The 16,056-nt window shown below is 48.2% G+C and overlaps 2 protein-coding genes across 2 annotated transcripts in view; one reads left to right on the forward strand and one right to left on the reverse strand.

The window, feature by feature from the left end:
- MCM3AP (minichromosome maintenance complex component 3 associated protein) overlaps window positions 1–16,056 on the forward strand; it is a 42,121-nt gene that overhangs the window by 5,469 nt on the left and 20,596 nt on the right. Inside the window, exons 4-14 of the mRNA XM_053564664.1 lie at window positions 331–409; window positions 645–789; window positions 3,425–3,615; window positions 4,356–4,495; window positions 6,882–7,079; window positions 7,353–7,621; window positions 9,548–9,710; window positions 11,387–11,547; window positions 12,278–12,519; window positions 12,741–12,946; window positions 13,534–13,634. Coding sequence (XP_053420639.1) covers window positions 331–409; window positions 645–789; window positions 3,425–3,615; window positions 4,356–4,495; window positions 6,882–7,079; window positions 7,353–7,621; window positions 9,548–9,710; window positions 11,387–11,547; window positions 12,278–12,519; window positions 12,741–12,946; window positions 13,534–13,634 — 1,895 coding nt within the window. The remainder of the gene's footprint in view (window positions 1–330; window positions 410–644; window positions 790–3,424; window positions 3,616–4,355; window positions 4,496–6,881; window positions 7,080–7,352; window positions 7,622–9,547; window positions 9,711–11,386; window positions 11,548–12,277; window positions 12,520–12,740; window positions 12,947–13,533; window positions 13,635–16,056) is intronic.
- The window catches only part of COL6A2 (collagen type VI alpha 2 chain), a 137,267-nt gene continuing 131,254 nt past the window's right edge, over window positions 10,044–16,056 (reverse strand). The window contains exon 29 of the transcript XR_008374890.1: window positions 10,044–10,845. The gene's annotated coding sequence lies outside the window, so the exon portion shown is untranslated. The remainder of the gene's footprint in view (window positions 10,846–16,056) is intronic.

Below are 16,056 nucleotides of genomic sequence, written 5' to 3' on the forward strand. Positions count from 1 at the left end.
GTCATTCTGCAGCTTTTTTGCGCGTAAGTGTGACTTGGCAATCTTTCTGTTCTGTATATGTATGTACTTAGCTTGTGAGAATCATCTCACCAAATGTCAGAGGCTAAGTTTGTAGGCTCTGTCAGAACAAAGTTGTTAATACAGAAAATCAAGAGCAGCACACATGCACCTGTGACACAGTTGAGGCAGGTAAGGGCGGCTTCTGCACAACTGCAGGGAGATGGCCTGGCCTGAGGTGGCAGCCTCTTGTGTTCTGAATAGTCTATTCTCACTGAGTTTGCATTTTCAGCCTCATCTCTTCTGGTGTCCCAATTGTGAACTGTTTTCCAGGCATCTGCAGCCCTAGCTAGGAAGAAGGGGAAAGGTTTGCATAAAGACGTGGCTATCTTTTGGCACAAGAAGAAAATAAGTGAGTTTTCAGTTATTTTTCCCATAGTCTCCAATGCTCTGTGTATGTGGGAACCCCTCCCCAGGGCTGGGGCATGCTCTGAGTGGATCCATGTGTCTCATAGTTACTTCCCTAGGCTCTTTTTAACGTCCTGTGACAATGGTAAGGATGCTACTTTCTTAAAAAGAAAGGGAAAAAGTCCAGTATCGCATGATCTGTGACACCACAAACCCTTCTCTGCCTTCTGTGTTCTCAGGTCCCAACAAGAAACCATTTTGCCAGAAGGAGAAGAAACCAGGTGACGAGGAGGGTGGCCAGGGCATGGAGGATACGCCCTTTCAACACTCCCCTATTGGCAAGCCCACAGGAAGGGCTGTGGCTGGCGGCCTCCTGAGCAAAAGGTGGGACCAGACCCTCCTAATGACTGTTCAGGAAAGACAAATGGGATTAGGACAATATAGTGACACCCAAGTCGGGGCTGAGGGACCAGGGGCGATGTGGGGAGAGGTAAGGGCCAGTTAGTTGCCACGGACTGTTGTGGGCAGAGTGGCAGGAGGTCCTTCTGAACGTGCCTCTCCAGCCGGCATGGGCTGGTGGTAGCCAGCCAGGGGGAGCCTTAGAGAGAGTTTTCTGACTATATGCCCTAGGGCTAGGATGCGGCACCCCAAGGTTGTAAAGAAGCCCCCGTTTGGGCCTTTTCTCTGGAGATTCTGGTCACAGAGCTCCTGCAGCTAGTCTGGTCCTTTCCTACTCAAGGAAGGTGCTACTAAGGCCAGCAGGCCACTTCTTGTGCAGGGCAGATGCCCTTGGTGTGGAGCCTCTGTGGCCAGCCCCCATCTGCCTCACAGGGAGCAAACCTCTCGTCTTACTTGATCCCACGAAGTTGTGTGCAGCTCTACCTGAGGCAGACACTTGGAAGCATCAGCTCATCCCCTTGAAATGTCTGACTGTCAGAACCATGTGTTACTGACAATCACTTCTAGCAATTTCCAGCGTGACTTCTTGGGTCAGCTCTCTGCTGAGCCACCTGGGGTGTGACGTGCACTCATGGCTGCCTCATTTGTGCGGGGAGCTCCATTCCCAGAGGCTTTTCTTCATGCTTGGCCTCCTTGGCAGGCCTTTGTTTAATCTTTCCTTTCATCTTTTGGCCAAGGTATTTCTCACTTTCCATTTTGTGAATAGAAATTTGTTGCTGGTATGCATTTTCGTTTTTCTTCTTTACTCAGTCATTCTTATGTCTTCATTTACATTCAAGTTCAGAGAATGATGAAAGTCAACTAGAAAATAAGGGAGCTGAGGGGATGAGGACATTTCTGTATAAAAACATATAGACATATTATTTCCTTAAGATATTAAAGTTTTGGGCGGCGCCTGTGGCTCAGTCGGTAAGGCACCGGCCCCATATACCGAGGGTGGCGGGTTCAAACCCGGCCCCGGCCAAACTGCCACCAAAAAATAGCCGGGCGTTGTGGCAGGTGCCTGTAGTCCCAGCTACTCGGGAGGCTGAGGCAAGAGAATCGCTTAAGCCCAGGAGTTGGAGGTTGCTGTGAGCTGTGTGAGGCCACGGCGCTCTACCAAGGGCCATAAAGTGAGACTCTGTCTCTACAAAAAAAAAAAAAAGATATTAAAGTTTTTTCCAGGCTGAATTTCTATTTCTATGAAATAGAAATCTATGAGTGTTCATTTGGCTGTTCAAATGAGCTCATTTAACTTTTTTTTTTTTTTGTAGAGACAGAGTCTCAAGCTGTCACCCTTGGTAGAGTGCCGTGGCGTCACAGCTCACAGCAACCTCAAACTCCTGGGCTTAAGCAGTTCCCTTGCCTCAGCCTCCCAAGTAGCTGGGACTACAGGCACTGGCTATAATGCCTGACTATTTTTAGAGACGAGCTCTCCCTCTGGCTCAGGCTGGTCTCGAACCCGTGAGCTTAGGCAATCTACCCTCTTCAGCCTCCCAGAGTGCTCGGATTACAGATGTGAGCCACCAGCCCTCATTTAACTTTTTTAAAATTAAAAAAAAAATCATTGACTAACACTTTTGTGCTTATTGCAGAGCTCTGGGAAGGCTCCTCTTGGCTGGACATGGTGGTTCATTCCTATAATCCTACACTTTGGGAGATGGAGGCAGGAGGAACACTTGAGGCTAAGTTAGCCCCAGCAGCATACTGAAACCTCATCTCTATAAAAAAATTGAAACATTAGCTGGTCATAGTGATGCTTGTAGTCCCATTCACTCAGGAAGTTAAAGCAGGAGGATTGCTTGAGTCCGGGGGTTACAGGCTGTAGTGAGTTGTGAGAATGCCATTGCACTCCAGCCTCAGTGACAGAGTGAGACCCTGTCTCTATTTAAAAACAAAAAAAGGCCGGGCGGCGCCTGTGGCTCAGTGAGTAGGGCGCCGGCCCCATATGCCGAGGGTGGCAGGTTCAAACCCAGTCCCAGCCAAACCGCAACAAAAAAATAGCCGGGCGTTGTGGCGGGCGCCTGTAGTCCCAGCTACTCGGGAGGCTGAGGCAAGAGAATCGCGTAAGCCCAAGAGTTAGAGGTTGCTGTGAGCCGTGTGACGCCACGGCACTCTACCAGAGGGTGGTACAGTGAGACTCTGTCTCTACAAAAAAAAAAAAAAAAAGGCCGGGTATGGTGGGTCATGCCTATAATCCTAGCACTCTGGGAGGCCAAGGCAGGTGGATCACCTGAGCTCACGAGTTTGAGACCAGCCTGAGCCAGAGAGAGACCTCATCTCTAAAAAAAAATAGCTAGGTGTTGTGGGTGCCTGTAGTCCCAGCTACTTGGGAGGCTGAGGCAAGAGAATCACTTAAGCCCAAGAGTCTGAGGTTGCTGTAATGCCATGGCATTCTACTGAGGGTGACAGAGTGAGACTCTGTCTCAAAAAAAAAAAAGGCTCATCTCATTTTAGTGCTTCTAGTTTGTCAGCTTTAGGAGATAGAAAATCTTGAAAGATGAAGAGGCATGTTCAGAAGTGGAAATAATATCACGGTCTGGGTGATAATAGGGCCCTTAACATGTTGTTTCCTTCGTAGCTCTCCAGTGAAGAAGCCGAGTCTCCTGAAGGCCCACCAGTTTGAGGGAGACCTGTTTGACTCAGGCTCTGAGGGCTCTGAGGGCCTGGGGCCCTGTGTGTCATCCCTTAGTGCCCTGATTGGCACCGTGGCCGAGACATCTGAGGAGAAGTACCGTTTGCTGGACCAGAGAGACAGAGTCATGCGCCAAGGTGCGGTGTGTGGCTGTGGCTGACCTGTGGTTGCCCTCTTCTTGGGAGCCCAGGGAGGCAGCTCCTCTTCCCGCTGAGCTGATTCTGGGCCTCTGTGGTCTCCACTTGATTGCTTAGCTCTCTGGTCATGCTGGTTTACTTGTGCCCTGCTCTTTGTCAGCTTCTGTCATGTGCCTCTTACTGTGGTCACAGCACGGGGCATACGGAAACAGTTCTAGAGCACTGCTCTGTTTTGAATGTTTGCATTTTTAACAAATTGGTCCTTTTAGCAAGTACCCTGCAACGTGATTGCTTGTCATTGAGGTCATCATAAGAGTTAGCGTGTGCTGGTGGATGTCTGCTGGCAGCGAGGATGGGCCCCTTTCTAGTCTGTAGGGCCTCTGATCTGTAGGGGCATCCTGGAGGGGGTCTTTGTGAACTTTGATGCCACTGCTTGGTGGGGTAGGTCTCTTCCTGTCGGTCTCTTCCTCTGAGACTTATATTTTAATAGTATTTTTTTCCCGGGCGGTGCCTGTGGCTCAAAGGAGTAGGGCGCCAGCCCCATATATCGGAGGTGGCGGGTTGAAACCCAGCTCTGGCCAAAAACTGCAAAAAAAAAAAAAAAAAAGGTATTTTTTCCCCTTGGTAATTTGTGTGTGTGTGTTTAATTTTTATTTTTCCTATTGTCGTTATGAAAATATAGTTTTGTGAATTCTTGCTGACTGTGTGGTACATTCTTAGCATTTACATGATGTCTTTAGCTCGGGTGAAAAGAACTGATCTGGACAAAGCGAGGACATTTGTTGGGACATGTCCAGACATGTGTCCTGAGAAGGAGCGGTACATGCGGGAGACCCGGAGCCAGCTGAGTGTGTTTGAAGTGGTCCCAGGGACTGACCAGGTAAGCTCCACAGCATTCCATAGGGAAGGGGAAAGGTGTGCAGGAGAAGGGAGATTATTCTTTTTGTTTGTTTGTTTATTTTTGTTTTTGGTTTTTTTTGAGATAGTCTTATGTCTGCCTTGGTAGAGTGCCATAGTGTCACAGCTCACAGCAACCTCCAAGTCTTGGGCTTAAGCAATTCTTTTGTCTCAGCCTACCAAGTAGCTGGGACTACAGGTGCCTGCCACAATGCCCAGCTAATTTTTTGTTGCAGGTGTCATTGTTGTTTAGCAGGCCTGGGCTGGGTTTGAACCCCCTGACCTTGGTGCATGTGGCTGGTGCCATAACCACTGTACTACCAAGCTAAGGGAGATTATTCTTTTGTAATTTCTGTATTAATGGATATTTGATGTGGGTATTTGCTTTCTTTAGAGGGTGGTGGAAATTTTTGGTATTTTTCTGTTTGTGAGATCCTCTCGCCGTCTTTCTGGCTAGAGTACGGTGGTGTCATCATAGCTCACTGCAGCTTTAATTTCTAGGCTTAAGAGATCCTCCTGCCTCAGCATCCTGAAAAGCTGGGACTACAGGCATGAGCCACCATGCCTGGATAATATTTTTATATTTTGTAGAGATGAGGGCTTGCTCTTGCCCAGGATTCTCTTAACTCCTGGCCTCAAGTGATCCTCCTGCTTTGGCCTCCCAGAGTACTGGGATTACAGGTGTGAGCCACCGAGTCTTGCCTTATTCTTGTCCTTTTGTATGTTTTACACATTTGTGCCTTAAACACAGTTTTGTATGTATCGTTTACATTTGAAATTATATTATGAGCATGTGTCTTTTTTACAGTGTCCTTTAACCATTAATAAATAATGGTACATTTGATGATCTAGCTCTGACAGAACTCCCTGTTCTTGCCATCAGTAGATTGGCTGTTTAAGATTTTTTAGTTCTGGGCAGCACCTGTGGCTCAAAGGAGTAGGACCCTGGCCCCATATGCCAGAGGTGGTGGGTTCAAGGCAAACCCGGCCAAAAACTGCAAAAAAAAAATTTTTTTTTCAGTTTTATTAATAGATTTTTCAGATTTTCTTCTGTGAAAGGTTTCTGTGGTATTTAGATTATTTTCTTCGTATAGATTATAAGAATTAAATTACTGCATCAGAGGGCATGACCGTTTTTGAACATGTATTGAAGTATGTTCCCAAATAGCTGGCTCAGGAATTTGTGCCAATTTAGATCCTTTTGCTCTGTGTAAATTTTGCTGTGGGCTTCTCTTCTCTCTGGCTTGTGACTTAACAGCCCCCTTTGCCTAGCTTGGTACTGAGTGTCACTGTAGAAGCCCACAGCTCCTGCCCCAGGAGAGAATAGATACTTCGACCTAGTGCTGGGGATCTCTCCATCCTGGCCTGTGTGTCCTCAGCCTCCCTGGGCAACTGCAGCTGGCTCCACAGAGCCTCTGCTGTGGGGCCTGTCTGTCTTCACTGCTGCCCTCAGATTTCCTTCTGGTCTGAGTAGACATTGCCTGGTATCTGCAGGTGGCTGAGACCCTGAGTGCTTTAAAGTCCTTTACCTGCCACATCTGTGTGCTCTGGAGCCAGGCAGGTGTGTCTTCATTTGTATTTTTTGTGCTTCTTGGGGACAGACCCCCTCTTCTTTCCTTGTCATATTTGCCAAAGTCAAGTTTCTCAATTCATTTTGTTTATGGATTTTTTTTTTTTTTTTTTGGTAGAGACAGAGTCTCACTGTACCGCCCTCGGGTAGAGTGCCATGATGTCACACGGCTCACAGCAACCTCTAACTCTTGGGCTTACGCGATTCTCTTGCCTCAGTCCCAAGCAGCTGGGACGACAGGCAGCCACCACAATGCCTGGCTATTTTTTTGTTGCAGTTTGGCCGGGACTGGGTTTGAACCCACCACCCTCGGCATATGGGGCGGGCACCCTACTCACTGAGCCACAGGCGCTATCCTGTTTGTGGATTTTGATTATTATCTTTTAACAGAAATTTTGTATTTAAATAATGTATTCTTGGCCAGGCCTGGTGACTCACACCTGTAATCGCAGCACTCTTGCAGGCCAGGAATTCAAGACCAGCCTGAGCAAGAGTGAGACCCCATCTTTACTAAAAATAGAAAAACTAGCCAGGTGTTGTGGTGGGCACCTGTAGTCCCAGCTATTCAGGAGGCTGAGGCAGGAGGATGGCTTGAGCCCAGGAGTTTGAGGTTGCTGTGAGCTATGATGCCAGGCATTTTACTCCAGGCGACAGAGATTCTGTCTCTACAGAAAAAAAAGTATTCTCAATTATTGTTCTTGTGTGAATATATATGTGATTCTACCATCATTTGAAGGCATAACTGTGCTGAGGGCCCTGCATTTGCCACCCAAGCAGCTTGTCCCTGTCCCCATCCCAGGTGGACCATGCAGCAGCTGTGAAGGAGTACAGCCGGTCCTCGGCAGATCAAGAGGAGCCCCTGCCACATGAGCTGCGGCCCTCGGCGGTGCTGAGCAGGACCATGGACTACCTGGTGACCCAGATCATGGACCAGAAAGAAGGCAGCTTGCGGGACTGGTACGACTTCGTGTGGAACCGCACGCGGGGCATCCGGAAGGTATCAGCTGCCTCCAATCTGAAGACTAGAAAATGCATGTCAATTCCAAAGTCAAAGTGATGGCTGCTTTCCTTTTACTCAGTTATATGTCATTTGTAATAAATACATGCTTTTGTTTCAACCATTATAAAGTCCTATTTAGATGTTCTTCACAGGCTTTGTTTCAAATTGAAATAAGAGAAGTTGGGGAGTAAGCGTGGTCTTGGACTGTGTGAGAAGCGTGTGTGATGGGGTGTGCCCACGTGTGACTTCCTCCCCCTCACCTACTGCCAGGACATCACACAGCAGCATCTCTGTGACCCCCTGACTGTATCCCTGATTGAGAAGTGCACCCGATTCCACATCCATTGTGCCCACTTCATGTGTGAGGAGCCCATGTCCTCCTTCGATGCCAAGATCAACAATGAGAACATGACGAAGTGCCTGCAGAGCCTGAAGGAGATGTACCAGGACCTGCGTGGCAGGGGTGTGGCCTGCGCCCGCGAGGCCGAGTTCCAGGGCTACAACGTTCTGCTCAATCTCAACAAGGGGGACATCCTCAGGTAAATTTCAGAATCCAAAGTTGGCTCGAAAGCCTGAGCAACACAGCAAGATCTCTTATCTTAAAAAATAGGAAAAATTAGCTGGGCATGGTGGCAGTGCCTGTGGTCCCAGCTAATAGGAAGACTGAGGCAGGAGGATCATTGGAGCCTGGGTGGCTGAGGCTGCTGTGAGCTGTGACGGCACCACAGTTCTCCAGCTAGGGCCAGAGTAAGGCTCTGTCTCAAAAATAGCAACAACAGACTTGGCCTGAGGCACATGAAGAGTCAGGGTTTACACAGGAAAAGAACTTTTAGGATTAGTGATAGCTGATAGTGCTGAGTTCTGTCTGATAGCAAATGTTGGGATGATAGCAAGAGACCTTGGCTGGGGCTGTGCAGTCTGCTGAGCTGGTGGGAGCAGAGCACCCCCACTAGCACCTGACAAGGCCCCACGCACATCTTTCCAAGAACTGTTTCTCATCATTGAGAGGAGCTGAGGAAGGAGCCCTCCCAGTGGGAGAGGTACGTGAGCCAGGTTGGAGAACCTCAGGGTGCCTCGCCAGAGTTGTTAGCAAGTTCCCATGTCCAGGTAATTTGTTTTTGTTATTTTTCTTTTGAGACACTCTTACTTTGTTGCCCTCGGTAGAGTGCTGTGGTGTCATAGCTCACAGCAACCTCAAACTCTTGGACTCAAGTAATCCTCCTGCCTCAGCCTCCCGAGTACCTGGGACAACAGGCACTTGCCATAATATCTGGCTAATTTTTCTATTTTTAGTAGAGTCAAGGTCTCATTCTTGCTCAGGCTGGTCTTGAACTCCTGAGCTCAGGCAGTCTACCCATCTTGGCCTTCCAGAGTGCTAGGGGTTACAGGTGTGAGCTACCATGTCTGTCTTATATTATCTTTTTAAAGAAAACTTTTGTCATTGAATCCAGCCTAAGAGTGGTAGCTTTGAAGTTAGTAAACTATGAGTTTAATAGCACCTTTCACCAGTAAGACTTTCCTGAGCATTGTTGAAATCCAGTTATTTATTTTTAGACATGGATCTCACCCTTTACCCAGACTGGAGTGCAGTGGTGGGATCACAGCTCCCTGCAGCCTCTAATCCCTGGGCTCGAATGATCTTCCTGCCTCAGCCTCCTAAGTAGCTGGGCTTGTAGGCGTACACCATTCCTCTTGGCTAATTTAAGAAACCTTTTTTTTGCAGAGAAGGAATCTCACTGTGTTTCTTAGGCTCGTCTTGAACTCCCGGCCTCAAGCTATCCTTCCGTCTTGGTGTCCCAAAGTGCTGGGATTACAGGCGAGACCCATTTAACACGTCTGAAATCTAATTATTTATCATATCTATCTCCATGGAAATTTTGTCTAATTAAAAATAATATTCTAGGGCAGTGCCTGTGGCTCAGTGGGTGGGGCGCCAGCCCCATGTACCGAGGGTGGTGTGTATGAGCCCGGCCCTGGCTAAACTGCAACAAAGAATGGCCGGGCGTTATGGCGGGCACTGAGAGGCTGAGGCAGGAGAGTCACCTGGGCCCAGGAGTTGGAGGTTGCTGTGAGCTGTGTGACGCCATGGCACTCTACCGAGGGTGGTAAAGTGAGACTCTGTCTCTACAAAAAAAATAATAATAATAATAATATCCTAGGCTTGACACCTATAGCTCAAGTGGCTAGGGTGCCAGCCATATACATTGGAGCTAGTGGGTTCGAATCCAGCCCAGGCCTGCCAAACAATAATGACAACTACAACCAAAAAAAGAAAAAAAAATGGCCGGGAATTGTGGCGGGTGCCTGTAGTCCCAGCTGCTTGGGAGGCTGAGGCAAGAGAATCGCTTAAGGCCAGGAGTTTGAGGTTTCTGTGAGTTGTGACGCCATGACACCTTACCCATGGTAACGGCTTGAGACTGTCTCGAAAAAAAAGAAAATAACATTCTAACTTCTTTTCTTAACAGAGAAGTACAACAGTTCCATCCTACTGTAAGAAACTCCTCTGAGGTGAAATTTGCTGTTCAAGCTTTTGCTGCATTGAACAGTAATAATTTTGTGAGATTTTTCAAACTGGTCCAATCAGCTTCTTACCTGAATGCTTGTCTTTTACATTGTTACTTTAATCAGGTGAGTAATATAACTGTACTTGGAGAATTGGAAGAAAGCAGGTTGTTACTTGTGATATTTAAGCGTGTCTCTATTGCAGGAACCCTGCCAAGTGCGTTGTGGACTAACTCCTATGTAGTCCTTGTGGCAACTCCAGGAAGTGTGACCAGTGTCCCTGTTTTATGTTAAAGGGGTTGGCAAAATTGATCACCCAGTAGGCTGTACACTGGAACACTGTCCTATAGTTCAGATAAATCTTTTAGAACTACTTTCAGACTAATTAAAAAATTCAGCACCGTCATATTCTGTGAAAGCACAGAAACCAAAAGGCTCACAAAGTGCCTAGCGTTTAGATTCTTTTTTTTTTTTTTAATTAAATCATAGCTGTGTACATTAATGCGATCATGGGGCACCATACACTGGTTTTATAGACCATTTGACACATTTTCATCACACGTTTAGATTCTTGGTGTGTTTAATATGAAGTTTTGGAGTGAGCCTGACTATGCTACATTCAATACATATTGAAGTGTCTGATCTTTGTCCCATCCGGGCTGTGCGCTGGGGTCTCAGGCAGTAGCAAGATCTGCCTCTTATCTAGGTTGTGCATGGTGTGTAAAATCTTTGGCATCTAAAGTTAGTTCTTTAATTCCAGCCCCACAGTGAAGTTTGGGCTGACATTCAAGCAGCCATGTGACACCTGATGCTCTGGGCCCCTCAGTTGGTGCAGTGAGATGCCACTGGCACTGCTGCTGGCCTCGTGGGCTATTCCCTCACCTGTGCCCAGCTGGCTGTGTCTCCTCCAAGACCACATACCACATCCTTCTGTAAACAGACACAAAACCCATTGTCTATCCCAGGCAAAGCATCTCTTGTCCTTGTGGTCAGATCTGAACGTGCCAATGGAACCAAAATATTGGAACAAAAGATGTTTCTTACAACCTTGCTCAAATTCCATCTGCAGGCCCTCACCCCCAGGGTCCCTAGGGTTCTGGGCTCCCACTGCTGTTCCCTGCAGATTTGCACGTCCTTGCCCGGCTCAGCTGGCACCTTCTCAGCTGCACGTTCATTTTCTTTTTTGGCCGGGGCTAGGTTTGAACCCGCCACCTCCGGCATATGGGCCCAGCACCCTACTCCTTGAGCCACAGGAGCCACCCTGCACGTTCATTTTCTGTAGGACTGTTTCCTTTGTTAAATGTGTCAGCTACATGGGGACAGAGATTTTGTTTGTTTTGGTGACCTGTTTGTTTCTTCAATCTGAAGAACAGTCCAGGCTCTAGAGAAGAGTGGCACAAGGACTAGCAGGAATCTTCCCGAGTCCCAGCACCCAGAGATAATTTCTGTTAGCATTTTCCTGTTTTCCCTTTGTCTTCCTTTTTTACAGTACTTGCTATAATGCTACAAAACAATGTTGTCTCCACTTGTCATGCTTAATTTGGTCCCTGTGACAGCTTTGAGCCACTTGTATGGGGTTTGTGAGTGGGTGCCATGTAGTTTACTTTCCATGCCCTTGATGGACTGTTCTAATTTTTCTTGTAAGTGAAAACTTCACAACCCATCCAGTCGTGCTTGGCACACAGTCCTGGGCATCTCTGACGTGAGGCCCCCTTGCTGGCCCTTCTGTGGCTATGGCTGGGTGATGGCCTCGCCTGACTGGGCATCTCCCAAGACTGCAGTGACTTCGGTTCCCCTTTCAGATCCGCAAGGATGCTCTCCGGGCACTTAATGTTGCGTACACCGTGAGCACTCAGCGATCTACCGTCTTCCCGCTGGATGGGGTGGTCCGCATGCTTCTGTTCCAAGACTGTGAGGAGGCGACAGACTTCCTCAGCTGCCATGGCCTCACTGTCTCTGATGGGTGAGAGCACAGGGTGTGCCGGCCTCTTTTTTTCCTTGGGTTCTTTTTGATTCTGACAAAGGGCTATGCGGGGCTAAGGGCTTGTCTGGCCCTGGAGGGTTCATATCTAGGCTGCCTCCCTGGCGTTAGGTGAGCAGACAGAGGTTGGGAATGCCAGGCGGCATTCCCAGGGTCTATGCTGGTTGTCGGCAGGTTGCTGTTCAGACCAAGTTTCTTGTGACTCCACAATCAGTGCTTTTTCATGAGTTACCAAAGAACCTAAAGATAAAGGTTAGGACCTGTCTCATTTTGTCCCTTGGAGGTTGCCTTTGCACCAGATAGCAAGGCCAGGGTCTTCTGTTGTGCTCAGCTGTCAGTGTCTCCAGTCATGGTAGAACTCACAGGCCTTGTCCCAGAAAGTGGCCCTATCAGACAGCGTCCGTGTTAGGTGTCCCACCCTGCAGCACCTGCCGTGCCTGTCTCTCTCCAGTTCTGTCCTCAGCAAATGCGGCGGCAACGTGAGGGCGCAGGTGTGCGTTACTCCACTTATGGCTGCTGACTTGAAAGCTGTGAGGTCCCATGGTCATAGCAAGATCCCTGGGAACTAGTTCTTCGCTTTCTTGTTCATTTACATTTGGCCCTTGGAGATATGGGGGTTTGTGCTTTCACCCAAGGGGCTTGGGTGGACAGTGGGGCACTGAGGTGAAGCTGGGTTCCTGATTGCTCTGTGGGCTCTCTGTGGTATATGCAGCTGTGTCGAGCTGAACCGCTCTGCATTCCTGGAGCCAGAGGGCCTGTCCAAGGCCAGGAAGTCAGTGCTTATTACCAAGAAGCTGGTGGTATCAATCGGGGAGATCGTGAACGGGGGGCCTTTGCCCCCCACCCCTCATCATACCCCCGTGTGCAGCTTCAACTCCCAGAACAAGTATGTTGGGGAGAGCCTAGCCACAGAGCTGCCTGTTGGCTCTCAGAGACCCTGCCCAGATGCAGTGGGTAAGTGTGGCTTTGCTCTCCACTGGGAATACCTTGGTGACCAGAGTGTCTGTCTTTGGGGCCCAGGGCTGTGTCTCACTGGGAATGAGTGGATGTGACGCATGTGTCCCACAGGGCTACTACCCTCAGGAGGTATCCTGCAGTGGTCTCCTCAGGGACGGCTGGCTAGTCATCAGGGTCACTGTCTGCGGTCATTTTTCTTCCTGTGTCTCTCTTTCCAGGTGGCGAGAGAGGAGAAGGTGATTGTGCCGAGCTGGGTGCACCCCTGCCTGGGCCTCTTTTCCAACCCCTCACTGTCCCTGTGCCCTCAACAGCACCTCTGTCTCCAGCCCTGGCCCCGGCCCCGCCCATGGCACCTAGCCTCTTCCAGCCCAGCACGCAGCCTGAGCTGCTTCACGTGGAGCCTGTGCCTGTGTACTCTGATGCGGTAGGGAACCTTCTCAGCCCCTCGGCTCCACCCTCCATGAGGTGGGACCGTGTGGCCTAGTCTCCAAGGATAGGGGCCAGAAAGGTGAGGGGGGACCTGCCCACAGTGATTTGGCCACCCCAGGATGACAGAGCACCTGTCAGCTCGTTATTACTCAGCAGCATGTCAGCCTTCCCTTCAGAAACCAACCTGAGCCTGTGCATCTGCCTTGCTGGCCTCACATCTGCTCCTTCCAAGTGGCCAGTGCATAGGCAGCATTGCGTGCCTGCTAAGGAGGTGGCCAAGGGTCAAGCATCAGGGTCTGAACCCGCCACCCTCGGTATATGGGGCCGGCGCCCTGCTCACAGTATGGCTATGGGACCAGCTACTTAGGGTAGGATCAGAGGGTCCCTGGGGAGCACAGAATGGCCACAGAACTTAAGGATGTTTGATACAAACAAAGAAGGTTGGGGCCATAGGATGCTGGCTCTGTTCCTGCAGAAGGCCCCTTTCCTGGGTCAAGGATCGAGCACTGTTGTTGCGAGGTGCCTCAGATGTCTCTTGGCCCTAAGGGGCGTCCCTCTGTAGCCCATGCTGGTCTCTCCTAGGACCTGGCACAGGTGGTGGACGAGCTCATCCAGGAGGCCTTGCAGGGGGACTGCGAGGAGGTCAGCTCTGCGGGAGCTGCCTATGCAGCCGTGGCTCTGGGGTGAGTGGCATGGGGCTCCTAGGAAGCTGCTCTCACTCTTTTTTTTTTATTTTTTATTTTTTTGTAGAGACAGAGTTTCACTTTATTGCCCTCAGTAGAGTGCCGTGGCATCACACAGCTCACAGCAACCTCCAACTCCTGGGCTTAGGTGATTCTCCTGCCTCAGCCTCCTGAGTAGCTGGGACTACAGGCGCCCACCACAACGCCCGGCTATTTTTTTGTTGCAGTTTGGCCGGGGCTGGGTTTGAACCCACCACCCTCGGTATATGGGCCCGGCACCCTACTCACTGAGCCACGGGCGCCGCCCGCTGCTCTCACTCTTCAACCAGAGGCTGCAGCTACCCGTTGGTCCCACTTAACACTCCCAGTTTCCATGTTGGGACTTCTGCAGTCCACTCCAGGCTCTGGCCCTGCTGTCCAGGCGGATTGGCTGTGTATCTGCCCCTCCTATCTCTCAAAGGCATGGAATTTCCATCTGTGTATCTTTTGGCCATTGTGTGGTTTTATTTTATTTTTATTTATTTATTTATTTTGAGGCGGAGTCTCACTTTGTCACTCTCAGTAGAGTGCTGTGATGTCATAGCTTACCGTAACCACAAACTCTTGGGCTCAAGTGATCCTCTTTCCTCAGCCTCCCGAGTAGCTGGGACTATAGGTACCCACCACAGTACCCACCAGCTAGTTTTTAGAGATGGGGTTTTGCTCTTGCTCAGACTGGTCTTGAAACTCCTGACTTCAAGCAATCCACCCGTCTTGGCCTCCAAAAGTACATAATGTGTTAAAGTTTATAAATAAAAAAACCTTTTTCTTTAAACATAACTTATTAATAATAATCTAATAAAAGTTAGCTCATTTCTATTAAAAGTTAAAAACATTTGCTTAATCTAGTCTTCAAATTTAATAATCAAAATCTTTCTAAGCTCTTATGCAACTTTTGTAAAGCTAATTGAAATAATTTAGTAAATCCAATTTTTTCTTTTTATATTTTTATTTATTTATTTATTTATTTATTATTATTATTATTTTTTTTTTTTTTTGTAGAGACAGAGTCTCACCTTATCGCCCTCAGTAGAGTGCCGTGGCATCATACAGCTCACAGCAACCTCCAACTCCTGGGCTCACGCGATTCTCTTGCCTCAGCCTCCCGAGTAGCTGGGACTACAGGCGCTCGCCACAACACCCAGCTATTTTTTGGTTGCAGTTCAGCCGGGGCCGGGTTTGAACCCGCCACCCTCGGTATATGGGGCCGGCGCCTTACCGACTGAGCCACAGGCACCGCCCCTATTTATTTATTATTTTTAATTGAAGAATCATTGATGATATGTCTATCTTTATGCCAGTACCATCATACTATTAAGTTTTGTTTTGTTTTGTTTTGAGACAGTCTTACTCTGTTGCCATGGAGTAGAGAGCTATGGCCTCAGCCTAGCTCATAGCAACCTCACACCTTGGGCTCTGGCAGTCTTCCTACCTCACCCTCCCAAGTTGCTGGGACTATAGGCACCTACCATAATACCTGGCTAGTTTTTCTATTTTTAATTCATTTCATTCTTGCTCAGGCTGGTCTCAAACTCCTGAGCTCAAGCAGTCCACCCACCTTAGCCTCCTAGAGTCCTGGGATCACAAGAGCAAGCCACTGTGCCAAGCCAAGTAAATCCAGTTTTCTTGAGGATTTCCAGAGTCTTTTTAAAAATCCTAGTACACATGAAGTGGCACAATGATAAGAAAAAGTATAATTAATATTTTGCTTATATAAAATATAGAGTATACATAAAATTTTTAAAAAATAAAACTAAGAAAAATATAAAGAACCTATAAAATATACATTACTCAGAAGGACCAACCTCGTACATAGGTTTGATTCATTTTTTTTTTCCATCTTGGAGTTAGACACCTATTTTCTATTTGATGGAGCTAAAAAGAATTTTTTTTTTTCCTATGATAAAATATACCTAACAGGCTTGGCACCTATAGCTCAGCGGCTAGGGCGCCAGCCATGTACTAGACCTGCCAAACAACAATAACAACTACAACAAAAAAACAGCCAGGCATTGTGGCAGGCACCTGTAATCCCAGCTACTTGGGAGGATGAGGCAGGAGAATCTCATAAGCCCAAGAGTTGGAGGTTGCTGTGAGCTGTGACGCCACAGCACTCTACCGAGGGCAACATAGTGAGACTGTCTCAAAAAAAACTTAACAAAACTTATCATTTTAACCATTTTTAGGCTTATAATTCGGAAGCATTAAGCACATTCACTATGTATTAGCACAGTCTACTTCCAGAACTTTTCCAGCATTCTAAATAGAAACTCAATACCCATTAACAGTAATTCTCCATTCCCCTGTCCCTGTTACCTGGTTCTGTTTCTAGGAATCAGCCTCTTCTAGGTAACTCAGGTAAACGGGGTCATGCAGCACCTGT

The sequence above is a fragment of the Nycticebus coucang genome, chromosome 16 (assembly GCF_027406575.1).
Source record: "Nycticebus coucang isolate mNycCou1 chromosome 16, mNycCou1.pri, whole genome shotgun sequence".
In the NCBI taxonomy this organism is placed as follows: Eukaryota; Metazoa; Chordata; class Mammalia; order Primates; family Lorisidae; genus Nycticebus; species Nycticebus coucang.